The sequence below is a fragment of the Rhineura floridana genome, chromosome 7, assembly GCF_030035675.1.
Source record: "Rhineura floridana isolate rRhiFlo1 chromosome 7, rRhiFlo1.hap2, whole genome shotgun sequence".
NCBI classification, from domain to species: domain Eukaryota; kingdom Metazoa; phylum Chordata; class Lepidosauria; order Squamata; family Rhineuridae; genus Rhineura; species Rhineura floridana.
The window spans coordinates 52,202,865-52,230,463 of NC_084486.1; the positions used below are offsets into that span (position 1 = coordinate 52,202,865).

The 27,599-nt window shown below is 41.6% G+C and overlaps 1 protein-coding gene across 5 annotated transcripts in view; it reads left to right on the forward strand.

Annotated features, from left to right (window-relative positions):
• Positions 1 to 27,599, forward strand: part of CFAP46 (cilia and flagella associated protein 46) — a 218,620-nt gene that overhangs the window by 140,029 nt on the left and 50,992 nt on the right. For all 5 annotated transcript variants that reach the window (XM_061635622.1, XM_061635618.1, XM_061635619.1 and 2 more), the window contains 7 exons: positions 1,369 to 1,515; positions 12,686 to 12,886; positions 14,078 to 14,190; positions 14,863 to 15,045; positions 24,489 to 24,624; positions 25,241 to 25,429; positions 27,251 to 27,439. In XM_061635622.1, coding sequence (XP_061491606.1) covers positions 1,369 to 1,515; positions 12,686 to 12,886; positions 14,078 to 14,190; positions 14,863 to 15,045; positions 24,489 to 24,624; positions 25,241 to 25,429; positions 27,251 to 27,439 — 1,158 coding nt within the window. The remainder of the gene's footprint in view (positions 1 to 1,368; positions 1,516 to 12,685; positions 12,887 to 14,077; positions 14,191 to 14,862; positions 15,046 to 24,488; positions 24,625 to 25,240; positions 25,430 to 27,250; positions 27,440 to 27,599) is intronic.

Here is a 27,599-nt window from a genome sequence, read left to right on the forward strand (position 1 = left end):
GTATCTGTCTTTATTCTGAACTCTGTAATTGTTGCCTGTTTACATTCCTTTTCAAGTGCATTGTAAAGCAGATTAAGGCCGATAATCAAGTCAGTTGCTGCTTACAATAAACACCTCATTCCCCTCTGCTGCTTTCTGTCTGTCAGTTATTTATTTATTATTTATTTATTTATTTATTTATTACATTTATACCCCGCCTTTCTTTTTATGATTGAAACCCAAGGCAGCTTACATATGCTTCCCAGGCGGTCTCCCATCCAGGCACTGACCAGACCTGACCCTGCTTAGCTTCAGCAGGGAGCTGGCCTTATGTGCCTTCTGACCATAGCCTGGGACCAATCAATCAACACCTCATTCCCCCTTGCTGTTTTCTGTCTGTCCCTTTCAATCAACACTTCATTGACATCACTAAAAGGGAATACACATTTCAAGGTTCTAGTTTTGGCGTACAAAGCCCTATATGGCTTGGGACCAGGATACCTGAAAGACCGTGTTACCCCTTATATACCCAGCCGATCACTGCGCTCTGCAGGTGAGGGCCTCCTGCAGATACCATCTTATCAGGAGGTCCGTTCTGCACAACATAGGAAATGGACTTTTAGTGTGGCGGCACCTACCCTGTGGAACTCCGTACCCTTAAATATTAGACAGGTGCCATCTATGTTATCTTTTTGGTGCCTATTGAACACCTTCCTCTTTCAACAAGCCTTTTAAGTTGAGACCTATCCCAGTCTGCATTTGTGTTGGAATTGCTTTTTAATATGTTCTTAAACCTTTTTTTAAATGTTTTTAATCTTGGAAGATGCTTTGAAAGCTTTTTTTTTAAAAGAAATGTTTTTAAAGATGTTTTGTTTTAATGTGTTTTAAAGTTTGTTTTTATCATATTTTAAAGTTTTTAGTGCTTTTGTTTGCCTCCCTGGGCTCCTGCTGGGAAGAAGGGTGGGATATAAATCAAATAATAAATAAATAAATAAAAACTCACATAGAAAGTAGATCTATAGAAGTATCACTCACACTATCAATGATTTCAAAGTAAATTTAAAACAACAAATTGGGGGGAAAAGAATAATTAATTGGAAACCAGGCAGGGAGAGTTGCTACTTCAAAATTCTGTCTGCAAAGATAGAGACTATCAGAAGTAATAATCCGATGACAAATCCAATTATTGTGGAAATGGAGCCCATCTCTACATTACGGATTTTTAAAGAGTTATGCACCATCTTAACATTCTAATCAGGCTTTGCAACAAATTGTCAGTTTTGTTTTTTTTAAGGAATTGGAATTCTAGGATAAATTCCTTTTACAGATTTTAGAATGAAATGCTGTGACTAATATGGAATTGTAATTCTAGAACCATTCTTTCTACAGATTTTGGAACTAAATCCTGTGACTGAAAAAGGTTTAAGTGGGCTTTCCTTCCCCTATTTGTGGATAGACAAAGCAGAAGTTCTAATCCAACTGTGTTTATATCAGCCAGCAAGACTACTACTTTCAGAAGCACACCAAGCAACTCAGGCAAGTCATTCAAAGCTTATAAAAAACCATGACATGATCCAGTCTCCAGTTTTGTATGTAGCAAAGAATACCTCTGCTCATGAGCACAAGCCGGGTGCAGATCACATTGAGCCCACAGGAGTATAAACTGCGCCACAATGTGCACTGTTACTGTCAGGCCATGGCATAGTTATAAAATGCTCTTAGTCCTCACTCCCAGTTTTCAGGTTTTTCTCTTTTGATTTTTTTAAAAATTTCATCTTACAGAGCAGTCCTATATATGTTTTCTCAGAAGTTCAGTAGGGCTTACTTGTAGGTAACTGTATATAGGATTGCAGCCTTAGAGAGATAAAATCAAATCTTCAGTCTTGTCAATATTGAGAATTAAGAACTGCACTTCACTGGGTACTTAAGTTACATAAACTGAACTTGCCAAATTCAATTCTTTTCTAAAGTACCTAATTCTAATAGCAGCCATAATTAGGAATGTTGAAAATAATTCAAATTAAAATTTGAATATATGCAATCAAATTTGAATTCATACAATTTGTGAGAAATCCCCCCATTTGTTTTACCTCCCAAAATAATTTTAAAATTCTACACACACACATACATACAAATGATGTTTAAAAGTTTGTCCTCTTGAGACCTTTTTTATAATTATTCTTGATTGGCGCAGACTGCAGTTGTAGCCTGTGATCCATTATGCTGGGGGTGGTTAGGATCCAAAGCATGTCCTTCTTTGCTGGCCTTTGCCAGCAGGGGGCAGTGTCCCCACGCAACTGAGGAAAGTGGCAAAGGAAACACAACTGCTGGCAATGTTCCCACTAATGATAGCCTTTGGAGGGCATTATGGGGGCAGGACAGAACTGGCCTGGCCATGAGACCACTGTTCACCAAAATGGTGTTCACCAAATTTGTGGTCACCCTGGTGGCATACCTCAGAGTACAAGGGATTAACATCTACCCTTACTTAGATTATCTTCTAATTCACTCACCATCTCTGGAGAAGGCGTGGAAGGATCTTTATTCCATTCTGACATGCATCAAAAACCACAGATTTCTTGTCAACCAGGGAAAGAGTCATCTTCATCCTTCACACCATATTCTTCACCTGGGAGCCATAATAGATACATGCACAGGAATGGTTGCTCTCTGTCCCAAAAAAGTATCCAAGATCACACAGATGGTATGATCTATTGCAACATTTTCCTCGGTGGATCTGATACTGGCAAAGATCCTGGGGCTCATGATCTTGGCAACTCAGGTATCTCCGTGGGCAAGACACCATTCCTGACTGCTACAGTGGTCTTTGTTGTCATTCCAGAGACAGATAGCAGCCAAGCTACATCTTCAAGTTTCAGTGTTATCTCAAGTTTGCGAGTCCCTTGATGGATGCAGGCTGCAAATCTACAAACAGGGATCCCATTCAGTGATCCGCCAAGAATTGTGGTCACAACAGACATAGGTCTGTCAGGCTGGGGGGCCCTATGCAATTGCAGAATGACCCAAGGCAACTGGTCAGCATCAGAGTCAACCTGGTGGAGCTACATGCAATCCGCCTGGCTCTACAACATTTTGCCACGCTGAGATATCTGGGCTCTGGGCTGGTGAGGACCAACAACGTCATAGCCAAAGCCCTCTTGACCCCTGCAAGACGAGGCGGCCCTTCTAATGAGTTGGCAGAGCACTTGAAAGGAGAAAACAATGATCAGGCAGACTGGTTGAGCTGAGAACAGATCCAGGACAGGGAATGAAGGCTTCATCACAAAGTATTCAGGGAAATTTGCAGGGTCTTCAGAGAAGTTCATGTCGATCTCTTCGCTTCATCCTAGTACGCATGTTTTTCTCCTGTTATACGGACGCGGAGCAGAGGCGATGGACGCTTTGACAACACAGTGGCCTCAAGGAACTCTTTATGTGTTCCCACTGATCCTTCTCCTGTGCAGAGTGCTGGATCAAGTTTGGGAGGAGAGAGCAAGAGTAATATTCATAGCTCCATACTGGCCACGCAGGCTTTGGTTTTCGGAGATAATCAGCCTGATAGAGTTTTCTCCATGGCCTCTCTCATGCAGGACAGACCTGTTATCTCAGGGTCACCTGTTCCATCCAGACCTAGTGTTGCTAAACCTTCATGCATGGACATTGATTAGAAACAACCCATAAAAGCAGGCTTGCCGGCTTCTGTGATAGACACCATGCTGGCTTCCAGAAGGCCTTCCACCATGAGGTTATAGCTGAGTACGTAGAAGGTTTTTTCAGCATGGTGCCTGGAACTATATTGCACACTGAAAACAGCAGCTCTTAAGGAAATGTTATATTCTCCTGTGCATGGAAAGATGATATCAGGTGGGTAACTAGCTCCACCTAGTGGTTGAAGGCAAAAGAGTACTGCTGACGTTTTACTGTAGGTCCGTTCCCAGTCTGCGCCTGCTCCGTCCGCAGTTTTTCTCTTTTGCCTTCACCGAATCTGGTTGATTCCTCTCTGTCTCCGTCGGTTCAGGCTTGTATTGTTTGTCTTTTAAGTCTTACCGGTTTCTGCTGTTTCTTGCCCTCAGTATATGTTTTGTCTTCCCCTGCTGTTTAAAGTTTAAAGTTTAAAAACAAAAAAACAAAAAACAAAAAAGCTCCTTGTGTCTTTCCTCCAGATTTTTCTCGGTGGCGAGGAGCATTCAGCCCCTCCCCACGGCTCCTGGGGCCGTTGGCCTCTTCAGGCTCCCTCCCCAGCCAAATTTGCTACTGTTCCTCCTAGTCAGCAACTCATAGCGTCGGCAGCGTTAGCCTTAGAGGCGAATTTCACCGGAGCTCGGAACTCAGGCCCACGCCTCGGATTTTCGCGCTCCCTTTCAAGCGGCTTCGTTTTCCCTGCTTCATAGCGGGGAGGGGCAGACGCACAGACGCCATAGCAGGTCGGCAGCAACAGCTTCTAATCTTTCTGCTTTACCTAGCCGCTTATTAGACAGCGTTGTCAATCATTACCAGCGGGAGCCTTCCATTCATACTTTCATTAACCCCGTAAGTCCCGCAGTGTGTGCCCGCTATGGGGAAAGCCACACACAAAACAAAGCACCTCTCAAAGGGGTCGAAAGTGCTTCCCCGCAAGCCAGCGACAGGCGCAGTGCCAGAACTCAGTCCCATCCTGGGATCAGAGCAGGCTCATTCTTCGGGGGATCATTCTGAAACAGTGGTGGCCCGCTCCTCTACCGTCAGGCACGAGGTGGCTGAGGCTCAGGTTTTGGCGGGCAGGGTGGCTGCAGAAGGCAGGATTCCTGTTCCACATAAGGGAACCTGTAGAGAAGGTCAAGATTCCTACCACCACTCAAGGGACCAGAGGGACCTGGAACCCCTGTCTGATGGGGAAGGTGGCCAGTCTCACCCTTCCTTAGACGTTATTTTTTCTAACAACTCCTCGCCCGAGGCCTTTACAGGGTTTTTGGAGGAGCCAATCCCTGTCCAACAAATTCATGATGCTGGTGGGCACAGGCTTTATCCATCTCACACTCAAGCCCGCCCTATTCAGCTGCAGCTTTCAGCACATTCAATTCAGCAATTAAAAGAACAGCTTAAGGATGCCCTTTTAATGGATCTGACTAGAGATTTGTCTTCTCAAACTGCATCATGCTCACAACCCTCAAGGCACCCGAGGGCGAACACACGCCCTTCCCCGGGCCGCACATCCCCAGACCCCTATGCTGCATCGCAGGGCAGACACCTTCAGCTCCCAGAACAGGAGCTTATAGACACAGAAAATGACTTGATTGTGTTGGATGAAGAGGAATGGAGTGGGGAATCAGAATCTGAGGAGATTTTATCTACTAGAATATTTCAAGAGGCTCATTTCCTTCCTCTGCTATGCAAAGCGATGGAGGCTCTTACCCTCACCTCTATAGAGGATCCTCCTACTCCACCCTCCTCGAGAGTCTCAGCAGTATGTCCAGATCCAAAGCCTAGGTCTAGAGTATGAAGCTTCCTTCTCTTCTCCCCAAGGTGCTCAAATCAGAATTTGACGTTCCCTTGCAATTCAAAAAATCAGTTTCGGTAGCCAACAAATATTATACACTGGAACAACCGATCATGGATCAGTTGAAAGTCCCGCTCATAGACACGCCTATAGTCAATCTATTGAACCCATCATTGAATCCTAAAGACTCAGATGCTCACCTTAAGGATCCTACTGAGCGCAAGATGGACCAGGGACTTAGAAGAGTGCACGAGGCTAGTGCGCTTTCAATCAGGGCAGCAGCAGCCTCTTCTGTGTTTGCTCGAGCCTCCCTACTGTGGTTGGAAGACCTGCTAGATGGCCCACAGCAGGATGCAGCCCAGATACGCAAATCTCTGCTGAAGGTCTCTCGGGCAGTTACCTTCATGGCAGATGCATCAATGGACGCCATGCAGTTTGCAGCTAGGTCTCTCACTGCAGGGATCTTCATGCGAAGGACCCTTTGGCTTCGACATTGGGATGCAGACCCTGCAGCTCGTTCGAATCTTGCCTCGGAACCCTACGTGGGTGGCAAATTATTTGGGGACACTGCCCTCGCCAACATATTAGAAACCAAGGAAAAGAAAAAGTCCATGCCATCCACCAGAAAAAGGGAGGATGGAAGGAACTTTTGCCGCTCATTCCATCCATATCACTTGTCGCAGTCCTTTCGGGGCTCACGTCCCTTTGGAAGACACAAGGACGCCCGCTCCAGCCGTCCCTTCTGGAACAGACAGCGCAACCAACTTAAGTCCCAGCAACACCTCCCAGGTCGATCCGGCCTTGCATCCCAGGCACGTGGAAACAGAAATCAGTTCTGACGCCTCCACCTCGCCGGTGGGAGGCCGTCTCCAACGCTTTGCTCACCGATGGGAGGACCTATCCTCCAATCGCTGGGTCCTCCGCACTCTTCGATATGGCCTTCGCCTGGAGTTTTCCTCCACCCCCCTGGCGAGATTCCTTCCATCCCCTCTGTCAGCAAATCCACACAAAAGGGGCAAAGTTTTGAGATCAGTTTCCCATCTCCTACGCATGGCAGCTATCAAGGCAGTACCTCCAGGGGAGAGGTTTCTGGGAAACTACTCTCTGTTCTTCACCGTCGACAAAAAAGACGGTTCATCCAGGCCAGTATTAGACCTCAAGACTCTAAATTGCTTCATAAAGTACCACAAATTTCGGATGGAGACCTTACTTTCCATCAAAGAAGCGCTGAGGCTAGGGGACTTCCTCTCATCTATCGACCTGAAGGAAGCCTACCTGCACATTCCAATTTTTCCCCCTCACAGAAGGTATCTGCACTTCGCGGTGGGACAAGACCATTATCAGTTCAGGGCCATGCCCTTTGGCCTGTCGTCCGCTCCCAGGACATTCACCAAGATAGTGGTTACCCTGGTGGCACACCTCAGGACACAGGGGATTCATATTTTTCCTTATCTGGACGATTTTCTGATCCGCTCACCATCGTTACACAAGGCATGGGAGGACCTCCATGTCACCCTGACCTGTCTAAAGGATCACGGTTTCCTGATCAACGAAGCCAAGAGTCATCTCTTTCCGTCCAGACGCATCACACATTTGGGAGCGACTGTAGACTCTCAAAATGGCCTCATTACGCTATCTTCAGACAGGATCAGCAAGATCCGCAAAGTGGTGTTGCATGTCCTATCCTCCACCTCTACAGACCTGATGGAGTTGGCAGCACTTCTCGGTTTGATGGTATCCACGTTCCAAACGACACCATGGGCACGTCATCATTCCCGCACTCTTCAGTGGGCGCTGCTGCCATTCCAGAATGACATAGCGTCCAGGCACCACCGCATGGTCGCTCTGTCTCCACAGGTTCGTCAGTCGCTGTTCTGGTGGACCCAAGAGCTCAACCTGATGCGAGGTGTCCCTCTCCAGGATCCACTCCACATCCTGATAACGTCCGATGCCAGCTTTTCTGGATGGGGAGCCATCTGCGACGGGCAGATGATTCAAGGCACGTGGTCGGCTCAGGAATCCGCACTGCCGATAAACCTACTCGAACTACGCGCAGTTCGTCTGGCCCTCAGGCACTTTGCGAACACCAGACGGTTAGGGGCAGTGCTTGTCAGAACAGACAACGTGTCAGCCAAATCGTATTTAAACCGTCAGGGAGGCATACGCTCCCTCATTCTTCAGAAGGAGGCCTTTCTCCTCTTCCAGTGGGCGGAGCCCAATATCATATCGATAGCGGCAGAATACCTCAAGGGGGAGGACAACAGCCAAGCGGACTGGCTCAGTCGGGAGAAGCTGATTCAAGGAGAATGGAGACTTCACCCACAGTCCTTTCGTCAAATAGTGGAACGTTTTGGCCACATTCAAGTAGACCTCTTTGCCACCAGTGCCAATCGGCAGGTGCAGAGGTTCTTCTCCCGATACGCGTCACCAGGCGCGGAAGGGATAAATGCCTTGACTTCCCAGTGGCCTCCGGGCAGACTATATGCATTTCCTCCAATTCCAGTGATTTCCAGGGTACTCAAAAAACTTCGTGCCGAAAGGACAGCACTTCTGTTGGTGGCTCCATGGTGGCCAAGGAGACCTTGGTTTCCAGACCTTCTTGACCTGTCGGTGGAACCACCATGGAAGATTCCAGTGCGAACGGACCTGCTCTCTCAGGGACAGCTCCAGCACCCAAACCCAGAGTGGTGGGCACTTCATGTCTGGAACTTGAACGGAAGAGACTCTTGAAAAGAGGCATCTCTCCGCAAGTAGTAGAAACCATGATGGCTTCTAGACGCCCATCCACACTCAGAATTTATGAAAGCACTTGGAAGGCCTTCTCATCCTGGTCGCAGAAACAAGGGGTTCTTCCTCGAAAGGCGGGAGTAAAAGAAATCTTGTCCTTCCTGCAAGATGGCGTATCTTTGGGTCTCAGACCAAACACCCTGAGGCGCCAAGTTTCAGCCTTATCGGCAACCCTCTCCAGATCCCCGGATAAGCCAATCGGATCTCACCCCTTCGTCAAGCGTTTCCTCAGGGAAGCAACGATAACTGCACCTCCTACGGTGCATCGCTACCCAACTTGGGATCTGCATAAGGTTTTGTCAGCCCTTCAAAAACCTCCGTTAGAACCCCTGAGTCAAGTTTCTCTCCGTCTTCTTTCCTTTAAGGTCTTGTTTCTCGTGGACATTACTTCGGCCCGTCGAGTGTCTGAATTGAATGCCCTGTCTGTCCATAAAAATTTTTGTGTATTCCATAAGGATAGAGTAGTCCTCTGTACTGTCCCTTCCTTTCGTCCCAAAGTGTTGTCTCCCTTCCATTGTCAGCAGGAGCTGGTCTTACCATCCTTCTGTCCAAATCCTGTCCATCCTTTAGAAAAAGCCTGGCACTCTCTTGATGTGGGAAGAGCCCTTAAAGTTTATATTTCCAAGACTAAATCATTTCGGAAAACAGATAGTTTGTTTGTCTCCTTTCACCCCAAATCCATGGGGAATAAAGTCACCACATCTACACTAGCCAGGTGGATCAAGGCATGCATTTCCTTGGCATATGCCTCTCTAAGATTATCCCGGCCCGCCGGGTTGGTAGCTCATTCTACTAGGGCGGCGGCCACATCAGCGGCCTTTTCCCATAATGCCTCTCTGGGGGAGATATGTAGGGCAGCCGCATGGGCCACTCCCAATACCTTCATTAAACATTATAAAATAGACTCCTATGCTTCAGCCGAGGCAGCCTTTGGTAGGAGGGTGCTACAGCATGTCCTCTCAGATCACTAGTACCCATAGCCCAGCAGTATTCCCACCCTACATGGGTCAGCTTTGGTATGTCCCACCTGATATCATCTTTCCATGCACAGGAGAAGAGACATTTGGTCTTACCGTGAATTCTGTCTTCTCTGTGCATGTCAAAGATGATATCAGGGCCGCTCCCTATGACGGCTGGGCTGCCTGTCCAAGCGCTGTTAGACCTTGAGCAGAGAGTGTATGAGTACTGCTGTCTTGTCTTTTTGTGGTATTATTTCATTTCTTTCTGTGGGCTTGTTATTAAAAAACTGCGGACGGAGCAGGCGCAGACTGGGAACGGACCTACAGTAAAACGTCAGCAGTACTCTTTTGCCTTCAACCACTAGGTGGAGCTAGTTACCCACCTGATATCATCTTTGACATGCACAGAGAAGACCGATTTCACGGTAAGACCAAATGTCTCTTTTCTTCAAAGAGGATTGGTCTCCGTCCTAACACTCTCCATCACCAGGCATCAGATCTCTCAGCCATCCTCTCATTCTCAAAATAAGCCTTTAGGTTCACATCCTTAGTTGAGGTGCTTTCTGCATTGAGCAACCACATCTTCACCACCTACCCAGCACTGTTTTCCATCCTGGGATCTTCACAAAGTACTGTTGACACTTCAGAAACCACAATTTGAACTGCTTACGTCCGTCCCTCTATGGCTACTATCGTTCAAGGTGCTGTTTCTGGTGGCAATTACTTTGAGATGGATCTCTGAGATGAATGCTCTATCAATGGATAAGTACTGTTGCATTTTCCAAAAGGACAGGGTCATTTTATGCACTAAACCTCTTTTCCATTCTAAAGTTCTTTCTATCTTCCACTGTCAGCAAGAACTTCTGCTGCCTTCCTACTGTCCCTCTCCTTCCCTCCCAATCTAGAAGGCTTGTCACTCTTTGGATGTGTGTAGGGCCTTGAAAGTGTACATTTCCAGAACCAAGCCTTTTCGTAAGACAGATTGTTTCTTTTCACCCTCCTTTGTTGGGGAGAAAAGTTTCAACCTCCACTTTATGCAGATGGATTAAGGCTTACATTTCCTTAACTTACTCCAGTCAGAATTTATGGCCACCACCTAAGATCATAGAACATTCTACCAGGTCAGCAGCCACGTCAGCAGCCTTTTCACTTAATGCACCTCTTCATGAGGTATGTAAAGTGGCCACTTGGGCTATTCTGAACACATTTATCAAACACTGCAAAGTTGATAAGTATGCCTTGGCTGAGGCAGCCTTTGGGAGACAAGTTCTGCAATTTGTTCTCCCAAAGTTATAGGCAGCCCCTCATTAGGTTCTCACCCTTTATGGGTCAACTTGGGTGTGTTCCACCTGAGATCATCTTACATGCACAGGAGAAGAGACCTTTGATCTTAACTTAAAATGGTATGTAAAGATGATCTCAGGGCCTCTCCATACATGGCTGGGGCTGCCTTCTGTGCTTCCTTTGCTGGGCTGATGTCTCAAATGCTCCTGACTATACATGTGGCATATTCTTTGCATATTATACGTGGCATGTTCTGACATATTCTCTGCCTGTTTTACATGGCACATTCTTCGCCTGTTTTCTTCACCTATTTCTGTATCTTGGTGTGCAGCGAGTGCTGTTTGTTAGTTTGTATGCACTGTTAAAGTTATGTTTTTTCTATGTTTTTGGATATGGCTTGTCATTTGAAAACTGGTTTCCCGAGGCTAAGTGGAAGCTAGAAGAAGCAAGAAAAATTGAGTAGTGCTATTCTGCCTTTGACCACAAGGTGGAGCTCAAAACCCACTTGAGATCAGATTTACATACACGTAGAAGACTATTTTACAGTAAGACCAAAGGTCTTTTCCAGTCATACAAAAGCTAGAGGCTTCAACACATACCTCTCTCCATCCAGGCAAGCAAGAGCCATTATCACAGTTCAAAGATGCATTCCAGTCAGACAAAAGTATTCAAGGAGGGCACAGAGCAAGGCCAATGGGAAATGTGGCCAGGGAAAAGACATGGACTGGGGAGAGTGCTGAGGGCTGGATAAGGATGCCTGGAGATCCACATTCAGCCCCCACCCCCTGGCCTGAGGTCTTCCACCCCTCTTCTGTACTGTTGGATGTATAAGGAGCTTATAGGTCCCTTCCTTTAGAGGATGCTTGGTGGGTCTTGTATCAAATGTTGATTATTTATTTATTTATTTATTTATTTATGTGATTGATTGATTGATTTGATTTATATCCCATGTGTCCTCCCAGTAGGAGCCCAGGGCAGAAAACAAAAGCACTAAAAACACTCTAAAACATCATAAAAATGGGATTTAAAATATATTAAAACATCTTTAAAAACATTTTTTTAAAGGTTTAAAAACAACTTTTTTAAAAAGGTTTAAAAACATTTAAAAAAGCAATTCCAACACACAGGCAGACTGGGATAAGGTCTCTACTTAAAAGGCTTGTTGTTCTATGATCCCACAAGTTACCAAAGTTAGGGAATATGTAGATGTTAGACTGCACTCCTGTCTCCCTCTCGTTCCCAGCGTTGATGTGGAGGGCTTGTAGCTGGTGTAGGGGCCTGAAATGGGGTGATCTGAGAGCAAGGACAGAACTGGTCTTGCCATTGCTGGATCCTATGCTGGTCCACCTTCTGGAGACGGGCCCAGTACCAGCCCCTCTACTACACCAGCCTGGCTAGCTCAGCAAAAAGCTTGAAAAACAACCCCCTTCCACAGGACTGGCACCAGCCTGCCCCAGGCCCACAGCATTACTCCCCAATATCCCCTCCTGATACCAGCAGCGCAGGGCTTAAATAGGCCTGCCTGCCCTATCTCCTGCATCAGTGTGTCAGTGTGCACCCCCACCCATGTTGCATTAACTCCTTGGGGACATCCCGTGGTCATTTTGGGTGATGGCAGGCATGTACATGCAGCATACTGGGTGTGTGTACTGATGCGCTGACACAGGAGATAAGTGGGGTGGGTGAACTTATTTAAGCCCTATGCTTCCTGCATTATGTGTGTGTGTTGCCTGGAAGCTCCAGCTCTGTGATCTCTGGCAGCATCAGGTCACTGGGTTCCATAGCCTGACACTGGCATTGATCATGGAGCAGGAGCTTCACCCTCCCAGCCTTAGGAGGGGCCCTCAGCCAGGACCCAGCCTGGCTGTCTGCTGGCACCAGGCCTACCCTTTCACCATGATTGGCAGGAGCGTTCAGTGCTGCAGATGAAGTGGTGGCCTTGCCACTCTGATTTTTCTCAGGTTAGGATTCCTTGATTAATTTATTAGATTGGAAGGCCGATGAACTGGTGTGATTGGTGTAGGGCAGACTATATGTATCACTGTTTTATATGTGCTTGATTGTTTTTATTTTTAATTTGTCTGAATGTGTAACATTGGGGTGGCTTTGGCCATACAGTACAAATTAACTTGAATATTAATGTTAGTTCATTAGTAGAAGAGCTATACCTTTGGATTTATTTGAAATGTCCTTTTTCTAGGAAATGAATGACCTATGTGCTGTATCGCGATGCCTTTATCTTCTAGCTGTGCTAGCTAACTTGGAAAAAAACCATGGACAAGCTAAAGCACTGCTTGAGAAGTCACAATTGATAGGTGGAAATGAAAAATTTTGGCACAATAGCACTTTGTGTCTCACAGAAGCAATTTTAGGGGAAGACAAGGAAGGAAAAGTGAAAATGGTAAGAAAATAATCTAGATATTCAAGTCTCTATGTCTCTTGTCTGCACTGTTTGTTTCAGTTTCTCAGACCTTTCCTGGGAAAGTTACTTCAGGCACAAGTATCTGCCCTACATCTTCTGCAGTGAACACAGATACAAAGAATTCATTCAGCTTCTCTGCTATCTCCTTTTCCATGCTTTTGACTCCCTTGTCATCCAAAGGTTAAACCGCTTCCTTAGCCAGTTTCCTCCTTCTAATGTATTTAGAAATGTTTAATGTTGATCTTAATGTTTTCTGCAATATGTTCCTGAATTGTTATTATTATCTGAATTCCTTATTGTCTGCCTGTATTTCTTTTCCAAAGTTTGTATTCCTTTTTGTTTTCCTCATTTGGGAAAGGTCTCCATTTTCTGAAATACCCCTTCTTGCCTCTGCTTGTTAACCTCCCTGGCATCTTCTTTGCTTTGGTGATACCTTTCCTGATTTGTGATATATGTTCTAGCTGAGCTTCTACTATTGTGGTTTTTAATAATGCCCAGGCCTTCTGGAGAGATTTAGCCCTCTTGACTTTCCCTTTCAACTGCCTTTTTACCAATTCCCTCCGTTTTTAGAAGTTTCCCTTTTGAAGTCCTTGCATTGGCAGGTGAAGATTTTCCTGTTCCAGCAGGCTTTTGGGAACTAACTGCAAGGGCTATTAAATAGGGTGCTATTTTTACTGGTTTGTGTTTTGTGTTTTTATATCACTGAGTTGGTTTTAATTTTATGGTTAATTCAATTACATTTTAATTAACTTCTGAATGTTTTATTTATATGTCTTTAACTGTATTTGTTTTAATTTTTGTAAGACACCTTGTCCCAGTTCTGGGAAAAAGGCAGGATATAAATTTGTTGTTGTTATTGATTATGATGATGATGATGATGATATGACTGTGTTGAACTTCATGGCAGTTTTCCACTTACACATATGTTGAATTTGAAAGCAGCATGGTCAATATTTTCAATCAGTTCAATGTAGAACATTTTGGTTTTTTTACTGTTGAAATGATAGTATCCTCCTTTTGTAGCTACATTTAATTAAGGTGTACCTGTTTCTACAGTGGGGAGTCATGTGACCTTTAGTAAAGTATAGCTTGTGTTTCATTGACTGGGTTTGCTCTGCATATAATTAATATCAGGCCTAAAATGTTTTGAACCATTCTGCTTTCTCATAGCTGCGGTCTTGCCAATTTCTACAAAAAACGCTAAATGTCTTGAGACCACTATTGCTGGAAAGACCCAACAGAGAATATGAGTTGGGTGTTATAATTGCATGCTTTGAAGCCAGGTAATTAATTACATATTAAAACTTTATTGTAGCTTTCAGAGCTTGTTTTTGTTAAGTAATTAACAATGCAATCCTATTCTTGTTTACTCAGAACCCCTTGAGTTCAATTAAACTTACAGCCAGGCAAGTATATATATGATCGTATACACATTTACCTGGGAGTAGGCCCTTGGGAATTTCAGTGGGATTTACTTTTGTGTAGACACATATATGGTTATACTGTAATTTTGTAGAACTCAGACTGAGCATTTCTCTGATTTTTTAACACAAACATAACATAAGGCAAACATAAATCTAAAATGATAGTTTTCTCTTAGTTGCTTATTAGTTAACAGAAAATCTAAAAATGAGTAAGGAAAAATATAGTAATACAGCATACTTGATTAATAGCCTTTTAAGTAGAGACCTTATCCATGTCTGTGTCTGTGCTGGAATTGCTTTTTAAGATGTTTTTAAAGCTTTTTTAAAAGAAGATGTTTTTAAAGATGTTTTGTTTTAATATACTTTAATGTCTGTTTTTATGATTATAGTGTTTTTAATATTTTTGTTTGGTTACCTGGGCTCCTACTGGGAGGAAGGGCAGGATATAAATTTAATAAATAGTAATAATTAAATATTTGATACATTGTTCAGATATTTTCCCCAGTATTATTAATATACTCTTCTATACAGGAAAGCATATATTCAGATAGAGTTTGCCCAAGATTTCATCAATGCTAGTTGTCATTCTACTGAGTTAGCAAGAATGCTACTGGAGCCATATGATAAATTAATTCACATAGAGAAGGACTTCTTTTCTTACGGATATAAAGATCATAGCACTGAGGTTTTGCTGGCACGTGCAAATATTCACAGGTAAGTCTATAATATTTCCACCAACAAAACCCACCTGAACCAATTATCCCAATAGGCCTCTGAGAGAATTGGGAATAGTCAGACCCACTCAATATCTTTCACACAGGGCACATCTACTCCCCTTGTGTCTCACACCCAGGGAGGGCAAGCCTTCTGCCAGTTACAGACTCTCACTCTGAAGGCATCTGGCAAATTTCTCCTATTGTTCAGTTCACTGCACAGGCTCTCACCCTGTGCAGGAACTACACATGCACCATATGCCCTCCCCAATACTAATCTCCTCTAGTTTGGTTAAAATAAAATAGAAGGGGGTTGCACCCTCAGGACTCCCTAAAGGGCTCCCCAAGTGGTGATCCCCTTTGGTGGCGACCCCACTGGTGGCCAACCCACTGCCAAGGGCAGCCAGGCTTTTATGCCCCCTGGTCCAGCCAGGAGCTGATGCGAGAGGCTGCAAGATTGACTGCAGCCTCTCTCTGGAGTCAGGACGAGGCAGGAGGTCCCAGTCCTTGCAGAACTTACCAGGGACTTCAGCTCTCTCAAGAGACAGCTACTCAGAGGAGCAAGCAAGCAAGCATGCAGATGCTCAGATACTCACTCCAGGGCAGGTCTTCTCCCGTTGCTGGAGCTGTTATGTGCAAATTGGGCCATTGTCAGCTATGGTGGGTGAAAATCCATGAGCAAAAACTATTCACAGACTTCAGTGCAAAATATCTGTTGCTCTCATATTATTTGCTGGATCACAACTTGTGTGTAATAGCTCTAATATTTACCATTTCTTACTCACTAAATGAAAGTAATAGTGATTTCAGGTTACAGAGGTGGTGTAGAATTTCTGGAAATTTAAAGGAACTGAAACAACCGTTTCTTCCTGGACACCTACCATCTGAATTTTACATGAGAGAGAGAGAGTGTGTGTGTGTTTGCTCACTCACACACGTACACATGCATACGTATGCATATTTGTATCATTTATTTGATTGTCAATATTGAAAATGGTTATCTCCTTGAGTACAAAACCAGCCCCAAACCACAGAGCTGCAGAAGTCTGTGCACATGTTGCTAGACCTGCAGAAAAATATTATTTAATAGAGGCATGGATAATGGCCGCCGATTAGCAAAGGTGTGTCTGTTGGAGCCGGAGTTGTATTTGGAAGAAATTTAATAATACACAACTTCCCTTCGCACCAAACTCAAGGCTTGCCAAGAGAAAAACCTTCCTAACTCTCAAATTTCAAAGAACTTTAAAGAACGTCAGGAAAGTCAAGTTTTAAACCAAATACTCTACATAAAGAGGAAGATATGTTTGGTGACTCAGAATGCCCATGGAGGTAAAGACTTGCTTGTAAATAAGTGGACTTAATGAATAGATAAGCGATAAATAACTAGCAAAGCGAGCGGGAGCTATATCAGTTATTTATTTTGTTAAATTTGCTGACTACAAACTTAAACAAATTGCTGCTCTTACCCTTTGAAGCTTGCCTCCGCCTAGGCTGTGCTATCTTTAGGAGGTGTTAAAGTGCCAAGACAGCTACAATTGAAACCCAAACATCAATCTAACAGGATGGTTTTCACTAGAAAAAAATACAAAGAACTTGGGATAGAACTGTGTACTGATATAGATGTCTCCCAAAATAAAGGAATGCAGACTAAGATAACACATTATTATAGTCCAAAAGAGATAATAAAGGAAGCAAGGCCTAGGAAGGGGGCAGAAGCTACAATAATATATGAGAACTGTAATAATGATTGGACATTAAATAATTCCCTGACGTGGATGTTAAATGCCGAGGACCCGATAAGGCTAAATTTAGCTCAGGAATTAACAGCAGCTGTAGAGGAAGGTGCGATCTTCGAGCCAGTGATACAGGGGAAGGAAATTAATGTCTCAGTTTTAAGTGACTTTAGTTCAATGTCCCCCCTTGAATCCTCATTTATCTATGAAGAGCTCAAAACCAATTCCTCAGAGGTTAGGCAATTCCAGGAAGAGATAAAAGATTTTGACTCGAATAAACATCAATCTAATGTGACCAATAAAAATTGGTGCCAAGTGGTGACACAATACCTAACCCAAATTTCTAAATTCGTTGCTGAGTCGAACTCACTACTTTCTACACTAACAGATATAATTATTAAGAAAGAATGCTACCATAAAGAAGTGATAGCATGCTTAAACACAAATTTGCAAGCTTGCCAAACTTCCCACTTGAAACTGTCCCCTACTCTAGCAGTCAAAAAAAAGAGTCTACAGCCAGCCAAGCAACTTAAGAAGAGTAAAAATATTAAATCTTGCACAGTTCGACATAAACCTTGTATGAGATTTGATAAACTTTTCAAGTTAATGGATACTTCGAAGACATTTGGTAAAGAAAAAGAGAGGAGAAAGAGGAAATCTAGGAGAACAAAGAAGAAAAAGAAGAAAATCTCAATCACTTCAGAGCAAACGAGGCGAGATAATAAATCCACTGAGCAAGATCTCCCAAAGCAGGAGAACAATATCCTAACTTTACATCCTTCTACATCCAACTATAATAAATCTCAACCACAACAAGTAAAAAAGAACTCGGATAATCTCAAATTGGCTGAGGCTCATAAAATTAGAGCATGGGAATTGGTCTTAAGCAATGTGAAAGTGGCTATAATAAACTATCCTAAACCTAAAGGAGCTTTAACTCAACTTCAAAGGAGGAGACACCTCCAATCCATAATTGAACATATTATACCTGGAATAGATTGGTGTATGGAAGTTGCTTCGATAGAATATTTTTTTTATAATTATGTGGAAGCACGAGCAATAGTTACATTCCACGATAAAAAAATAGCTAGCCTTCTGTATGGAAATAGAAATCTACTCCTACCGCAGAACCTAACGCTCCATAGAGTTTTTGAAAATGTTGCTCCGATACAAAGTTTATTAGCATCTATACCAAATGGAATTAAATCGCGACCTCTAGAAATGATGGTGGAGACAAGGAAACAGGACTCTCAGATGGTAACTTCTAGGGATGTAACTATATATACTGAGGAGACACAAGAAACCCATGAAAGAAATAACTCCATGTCCGCTCCAAATGAGGAAGAAATGTTTTACATCCCAGAAGAACAACACCTGCTGGAATCGTATACTGCGCTTTCAATAGAAGCACAAATGGAAATTCTAACTAATCTCGAAAAATTATTGACTACTCTAAAAGAGAAAAAAAAGGGACAAACCGACGATTCCTGCAACAGCAGCTCGAGCGGACGAGCAAAAGCAAAGCCTACAGATATAATAAAGCCACTTGTCCCGTACTACACTGAAAAGGAGATCAAGGATACTTGCGAAACATTAATAGAGGGGAACCCCAGACAAAAAACAAGCATGCAAGTCTTATTAAGGACTAGCTCTTCGGAACATCCTTGCAACATGCATTCCCTGCAATCGAAGACTGGGGAAGAAATATCACCTGGGGACCTACCTGATCTTCATTCTGTCAAAATCTGACAAAGACCCTCCCCAAACTTACAACAACTAAAGATTGCCTCTTGGAATATTGCAGGGTGGAGGAACAAAGACTTAGATCTTTATACCAATGCTTTTTTAGCACAATTTGATATTATCTTTCTACAAGAAACCTGGGTAATGGGTGAGTTATACCTAGATGGCTACGCTCCTTTCCATTTAGATGCTAGCCAAAGTACTAGAGGTGGTTGTCTAAAAGGTGGTAATTGTATATTTGTATCAACTAAAGTCAACGCCGAAATCGTAAAGCTTGACTCCTTGCCAAATCTAGCAGTAGCTATAATTATAAAACCTCCTTCCTACTTCTTACTACTTGTCAATGTATACTTACCCCCGAGTCAAGATAAAACTGCCATTGATAAAGTGCTAAGTTTGGAAGGATATTTAGAGAACCTAACTGCAATATATCCGGAAGCCTCATTGATAGTTGCCGGAGATTTTAACGCTAGATTAGGCTCGTCTGACGTAGCTTTATATACTAAATATCAAATGATTGCTCCCCCGATAGAAGGTCTTCTCAATATCCCCATAAGACAATCGAGAGATAGTGGCCTAAACTACACTGGCATTTCCTTGATGCAAGGGCTAACTAAATTAAATTTATTACTTCTAAATGGTCGTACTTGGGGGGACTTAGAAGGGGAATTTACTTACCTTTCATCAAGAGGAGCATCTCAAATCGACCTCGCCTTTGTATCACAGGAGCTGTTTCAATTAGTGGATAGCTTTAAGGTGGAAGATCGGCCGGAGAGTGACCATCGTCCTCTGAACATAGTTTTAAACTGTAGCGTAATCCCCTTACTACTAGGACATCAGACCTTTACCAAAATAGATGTAGACATTCGACCGGGAAGGGTGAGATGGATACCTAAAGTAGAAAAAGAAATAAATGTGTGGTTAAACTCTCCAGATACTCTAGTGTTAAAAGAGTCAATTATTGCAGCAGCTTATACTGAGGATCCACTTCCCTAGTTTCATCAGCTAGTAATCTCTCTGCAAAATTCACTCCTAGTAACTTCCAATTCTAACAGGAAAAGTGCCCCCCAAAATTCAAAATCATGGTTTGACCAAGAATGCCGTGACAATAAAAAACATTTAATATCAACATATAAAGTTTATAAAGCAAATAGATCAACTGAACATCTATCAATTTATTGTGAGGCAAGGAAGCAATATAAGGATGTGCTTAAAAGGAAAAAGAAAATAGAATTGAATAAAACTTGGTTACGTTTATTACATGCTTCCAAGTTAAAAAATTCTACTTTATTCTGGAGACTTGTATCGTATAACTGGCCAAAGTCTTCACTCAACCTAGACTGCCATATTCCTCCGGCTACTTGGGAAAATTACTTTGCCAGGTTATATCAAAAAGGCATTGATAAAAGTACTATAATGCAACATATGGAAAATGAAATCCCCGAATGGGCTCCGGTTTCTATAGCAGAGGTCCTTGACCTATTAGCCAAACTTAAGTTGAGGAAAGCTCCTGGTAGTGACAACATTCCTGCGGAAGTGTTCAAATCAAACCCAGAATGGTGGGGCCCCCTGTTAGCTGCCCTTTTTACTTATATTAACAACTCAATGCAAATACCTAAAGAGTGGGGTCTTGCAATAATCATACCGATATATAAAAAAGGTTCTCATACTGATCCAGCCAGTTATAGACCAATAAGTCTATTGAATATAATTAGTAAACTCTATGCAACCCATCTGTATGGTAAATTGAACGCCTGGGTGGAGGCAAAGGGATTTTTTGGCCCACGAACAAGCAGGTTTTAGGACCGGATGCTCAACTATTGACCAGGTCTTGGTTCTTCACCATCTAATAACTAAATACTCGGCCAAGACAGATACTGCGATGCATACAGCTTTCATTGATTTAAAAACAGCGTTTGAATCTATCTCCAGAGAGAGACTTTGGGAGAAACTAAGCACTATGGATATTGACAAAAGGTTGCTATTACTGATACGGGGATTATACATGGACACATCCCTGTGGGTTAGGTGTAACAACAAGGGCCATTTATCAAATCCCATCCCCACGTTTAAAGGGGTCAAACAGGGATGTGTTTTTCTCCATTACTATTTAATATATATATTAATGGGATAGTAGACTGCTTGGCCCCCATCTCCTCCCATGCCCCAATATTAGCTGGTAATCCTAGATCCATACTTTTGTATGCCAATGACATAGTTCTATTGGCAAGAACCCCAATTGGTCTCAGACGTCTTTTAGCAACTTTAGCTGCATTCTGTTCGAGGGAGTGTTTATCAATTAACTATGAGAAAACTAAGGTTTTAGTATTTTCAAAAAAAACCGAAACATCGCTGGCAAATTAATGGACACTTAATCGAACTAGTAAATATCATCAAGTACTTAGGTCTAACATTCCAATCGACTGGATCATGGCAAATGCAGATAAAGGCAACAGTTTGGAATGCAAAAAAAAAGTTGAAAGCGCTGCTATCGTACTTTTATAACAAAGGTGGCCAACTTTTTATTGCAGTAATCAAAGTATTTACTGCAAAGGTAATCCCACAATTACTCTATGGGGCACAAGCCAGTACATACGAGAATTTTTCTGCCTTGGAATCGATACAAAATTCCGACTTCCGGGAAGGGTTGCTTTGCCTGTGCTGCCTCTGAGCGAGCTCTCGTCTCAGAAGAAGCTTTTTCAGCTTTAAAATTAGTCAGAACGCTCTTTTTGACTGATAAAGATTTTCTCCCGGGCAGGGAGAAACGTAGAGATCAACCCCAAAGCTTGTTTTTGTGGGGAGGACTGGATTTCATTTATTTATGAGAGAAAGTTCAAACTGCAATGCCGGACGGACTTTCATCAAGCTCTAGCTGATTACAGCGACACGTTTATCTTTTCTTTAAAGAAAAAACGGACTCTAACAGGCAGATAAGCATCCTTCTTTCTATCTTCTTTTTCCACTTGGCTTAAATTGGTGCAGCAAAAAAGAGATTTGTCAATGAATCAGCTGTGAAGAAATTCTAGGTGAGTGCTTTTCTCTTTCACTAACGAAATTAAGGAGGAAAGAAATCGAAAAAGCTTATCTTTGTTTTTATCGCAAAAAGCTGTCCTGGAGGTGCATTCTAAAGATATCAACGGAAGAGAGATTTCTATTTCGAGGAGGGGGGGGGATTTTATTTTTTTTGGTCTATTTCATTTTGACGAATCTGCTTGTTCACGACGCCACTAATTGTTTTGATGTTGGGAACTAAGTTTGTTTTGTATTCCTGAACACATAGAGATAAGGCAGGCTGTATTGTCTACACTGATACAAGCAAGCCTGAAATATTAACCCAATTGTGGCTGAAATAATTTTTGTCTCTGTAGTTTTAAGAATGACAATCAGGAAAGTGAATGAGACCATGGAAGAAATTATGTTTCAGAAAATAATGGGTGAGATTGAGATAATGAAACAAACCCTGAGACAGGGTAGACAGGAGATGAAAATTGAACTTAACAAAATGACGCAGGAGCTTAAAGAAATAGTGGATTCTGTGAGAGAGGAGTTTGATGGGATAGGGAAGCTACAAGACCTGGAGATTGGAACAAATGTGAAATTTGAAAAAGATTTGGATTTTATGGATGTTAGAAATAAAGTTGACTGTTTGGAATTCAACGTTGTCTCTGAAGAAATTAATGAAGATTTTGGTGGTAAAGTTATCAATGTCTTGGATAATTTTCTGGACTGGAATGATGTGATGGAGTTTGACATAGAAAAAATCACTGTGGAGTTGGCTACAGATATGTGACAGTGGAGAAACTCTTAAGAGATGAGCCAGTGCATTTTGTAAAAAAGAAGAACAGAGATATGACTTTGCAGCAATACTTCAGCAACATATTCAGAATTCTTGACTGGAATGATGTGATGGGGCTTGACATGGAAAAAATTTATGGAATTAACTACAAATATGTGACAGAGCAGAGATGCACCCAGAGCAGAGATGTGACTTTACAACAATATTTCAACAACATATTCAGAATTGATGGCAAAGACATATTTGTGATGGGGGAAATTCCCATCAGACTCTTGTTATATGACTATGGCTATGACAGCAAGATCATCATGGGATACTGATAATGGATGAATGGATACTGAAACCACTGGATTTAACAGGACTATTGAAGATGGAAGATGGAATTAATATTGATAATGGAAGAATGGTTATGGAAATTATTGGACTTAACAGATTTGACGAGATGGATTAATTGATATGTTTACTTGGACTATGGCTATGACAACAAGATTATTATGGGATATTGATAACGGAAGAATGGCTACTGAAATTACTGGACTTAACAGGATTATTGAAGATGGAAGATGGAGTTAATATAGATAATGGAAGAATGGCTATTGAAATTATTGGGCCTAACAGATTTGAATTAGATGGATTAAGCGATATGTTTATTTGGAGAAAAATTGAAAGATATATCTTTCAAGGAATTGAAACCTCTCTTTGACTTTTTGTGGAAAGAATAAAATAATGTTTATGAGATTTGATGATTAATTAAGATAACTACTGGACGAAAGTGATTTTATAATATAATTTTAGAGATAGGATTGTTATATATTCTAGACCTATAACTGATCTGCGACAAATCGGAAGTCAACATTTTATTTTATTGTTTAATTGTTTTTGTTTTGTTTTGTTTTTTGTCTTTGAAAATTTGAATAAAAATTAATGATAAAAAAAAAGGAATCGATACAAAATTCCTTTTTGAGAACTATTTTTGCGGTCCCTAATTGTATCCCTAGTTTTATTCTTAGACTTGAGGCAGGTCTACCAACTATAGAATCTAAGATTTGGGTGATGCGAATCACCACCTGGTTAAAAATGAAATTTGACCCCATCGGGCTTTCTCCACACGTTTTGGAAGATAATTTTCAATCTCCCTGGGAGAAGCTGTTAATGGATAAAATTCTAAAAATGGGTTTTTCTATCTCTGTGATCCAAGAAATGGGCTACTTAAAAGCTAAGATGAACATTTTACAAAGAATAAAAGATATAGACTATCAACAACATTTAATGCAAGTTAGAAAACATAGGCATAACCCAAGATTATTAATTCCAATGCCATACTTGTCTCAACTTACTATTCCCACAAGACATTCACCCTTGCAAGAATGAACATCCTACCATCAGCGCTTTTAGATGGTAGATTTAATAAAATTCCATACTGTGATAGGAAATGTCCTTGCGGTGATGATGAGGTCGAAACAATTGCTCATGTGTTGTTACGTTGTCCCTATTACTATGATCTTAGAAAACAGATAATTAAACCCATTCTTGATCACATACCGGGTAGAAGTGAGGAAAACTGCTTGGAGTACTTACTTGGAGATCAACACCAACTAGTTACGGAGAAAGTCGCTAAATTCTGTGCAGCCGCTATTCTCTGTAGGAAAATAATGGTTAAGTGATTTTTGATAAGGAGCTTCAAATGGGCCAATCAGTTTAGTTTTAAATAATTTTAAATAAATTTTAGAAAATATCAATCAATATTTTATTACTGTTTTTATTCTGTGGTGATATTGTATATTGTATTTTGTATTCTTGTATTATCTGGTCTATGACCGTAATAAATGAAATGTAAATGTAAAATAAAATATTTAATAGAGGGGGATGGGAATCTCTTTGCGTAAAGAGATTTATATGCAGCAAAGAAGTGAAATTAAGGTATTCAGTAGTATATCCCGAGTATCTCTATATTTGTTTTTTAAAGTTTTACTGATTTTATTTGTTTTATTGATAATTATTTTATGTATGTTTGTTTTTTAACAGCTTTGTGGATTTTAACTGTCTTTTATTTATTATGTATGCCACTTAGAGAGTTTTGTGATTAAGTGGTCTATAAATCTTTCAAAATAAATAAATAATCAAGGACTATATATCCTTTTAAAGTAAATTTCTGTGTTGCTTTTTTTGCAGGATGCTTGGAAAAGATTCAACATACACGGTAGACAAACAGAGTCATTACTTAGATGCATACAGATTAGCTCAAGAAGCGGTATCACAAATGGAAGAGCTTTTTCGACATATTAATAATGTCCTGCCAGTAAATGAGGTAGTAAGATCGCTAAATTTGTTACAGTTGGGCTGCAGTCTTATGCATACTTACTAGGGAGTAAGTCCCATTGAATTCTATGAGACTTATTTCTGAATGTGCACTTATAAAATTGCACTGTTAATATCCAAAATATGGAGACTATTGACAATCAAATGAGAACATTGACAGTTCCTTCCAAATCTGGTGAATATCTGAAAATACAAAGATAAACCAATGCAGGCAATCACCCAGTGGTCATTATCAGCATTCATAATTGGAGCTCTTTACTTTTGGACATTTGGCAGTTATATTAGGAATTTGGACAGTTAACTGCCTTCACATTTTGTAAATATTACTTGAGGTAATAAGTGTCACCCTGAAAAGCTGCACAGGATCCTCTCCCCTCTATTCTCTTTCCTTTTCTTTTTAGCTATCTTTTTATCTTTAGCGGATCAGTGTTTCCCACTTCATGAGGGTAGCCAAGCTGTTAACCTGCAGGGTGGAAGTTTTTCCCCATTCTCCTCTCTCTACCCCTGATGCTTTTCACCTTGACATCCACAGAGGTCCAAGAAACCTGGATCTGGATTGTTTTTAAATACTTAACTTTCACTTCAATTTTATTTTTATGTTTTAGACTAGAAATATTAACACACCATTCATGAGAAGACTTGCTAGCATGAAGTTGACCCTTACAGAGATCATTTTGGATATTTTTGTTCTTATCAATATTGAGAAAAAAAAGAAAGAGGCCAAAGCAGATCAAATTGAGCATATTATTGAGGAATTTGTAAGATTTACACCTGATGCTGCTTCTGTTGAACAGGTGTGTGTTTCACTGTTTTCCTGTCTATATGTGGGAATAAGGCAAATTTAACTTGATGGATCTGACTTCTGAATAGGCCTGCTTAGGATTGTGCTGTTACTTCAAAGTTGCCAGTTTTCAGTATAATTTAAACTCCCTCTCAAAAATGACAAATAAATAGAATATATATAGAAATGCAATTAGTTTTATTCTAAAATTTGTTGGCTTGGATCTAAATAATCATGATGCTATTTATTTCCACTCTCACACAGGGGATTTTTAGACTGTGTTGCATCCATTCTAAAGCCTTCCATGAAGATTCAGGGTGCAATGGGCTGCCATGACAAAGCAAAACCTGTGGAAGACCCACTGTACATGTCTACAGGCTTCTCTAGATCTGAGCCTTAATTTGCAAACTTAAATCTTAAATAGGAATGAGATTTTTTAAAAGAGCAATAATTTGTTTTGCTTGTAAATTAGGAAGTAATGTCCCTCTTCACTTCACTAGCTAGCTGGGGTAGTAGACCTAAAATAAAATAATTGTATCTTTAGTGTACAATGGTAGAACATAGAAATGTCATGAATGTACTGATTTTTGCGATTTGAGACAAAGCAAAGAATTTTTTAACCTGCAATGCTATACACACTTTTCTGGGAGTAAGTGAGAAATCCCAACCTCCAATTTGTGTTTCTGGGGGTGGTTAGGATTGGGTAAGGGTGTCCCTCCTTCCAGTTCTGCTGGGCTCTGCTATTAGGGAGGCTCTGCCAGAGGCACAAGTTATTTAGAAGCTATTCCCAGTGGTGCTTCCACTATCAGTAGTTAGTGCAAGGCCCTGAAACACTGAAAGAGTAGGGCTGGTTAAGGATTTGCTGGATGTTAAGCAACACAGGAGACAAAATAAAGCCCTGTAGAGCACCATAGCATAACTTTCATAAATCAGGGACCAGCAATAGTCTCCTATCACCACTTGCAGGAAACTGCCATCCGGATAAGAATGGAACCACTAAAGTAGGGGTAGCAAATCCCTGGCCTGGAGGGTCTTATCTGAACCCTAAGCAAATTTTCTGGCCTCCCAAGCTCCTTCCAATTTTGATGGTAGCAGAAATTTTAAAAATGAATAAAAAAGCAGTAGGCATGGTGCTGGGTTGGATGGATGGGGAAGTTTAAACCTCTCTGCCCAGCCCAGAATCCTGATGTGGATGCAAATCAACTCCTCTCTGGACATCAGATCAATCATCTGATGAATAGGGCGGGGCAATAACCTCCACTCCTCAGCTGATCTCTGAAGATCAGCTGAGGGGGAGGAGACTGCATGCAATGTGCCTAGTGAGTTCATGCATGCAAAAGAGTGTACTTGTGTGCAGGACTGTGTAGTAGCCACATCTACTGATGGCATGCAGCCCTCAGAGGTTTCCCAAGGGTGAATGCAGCATTTGGGCTAGAAAAGATTAACCACCCCACACTAAAGTGCAGTGCTCCCAATTCCCATGGGAATATTGAGAAGTCCCCAGAAAATCAGCTGGGTTGCACTATCCCTTTCACTTTCCCGGCATAGATCAACAATCAGGGTAACCCAAGCCAGGACTAAAAATCAAATTGAAATGGTTTCAGATAATCAGAATATTTGGAGTTGCCCAGCCACCACTCACTTAAGCAGCTTGCCCAAAAAGAATATATGGCAACAGTTCAGCAGTTTACACAATCCCCAGGATCCAAATATTTGGATCATTTTAGTAAAGCATCGGTACCCAATTTCTAAAGCATTGGATCATTTGTGTCATTCATAATGCTACCAGTTTCCAGCACATTGATTTTATTTTATGTTTTCTGGATTCTAACAGGCATGGATAACCCTCGGTCACACAATTGGTCATAATGCCCAGGCTCAACTAACAAGCCTACAAAGTCTTTATACTGGCTGTCCTGATATCAGAGCCAAATACCTCTTTCTCACTGGGAGGTGTCTGCACTTGCTTGCTGATCACACAGATCCCTTCTATTCAGATATTTATTGGTGTAAAAATGTAGTGGTAAGGCATATTTTTCTTTCATGTATTTAAATTTTTTATGGAAGAGGCCAAATAAATGACAAAGCTGTTTTCTGCTTTGAATTCTATATTTGTAATTGGTATTTTATATTTTTGTGATTTTGTAAATTGGAATAAATTTTGGAATAAACTCTTTTTGTGG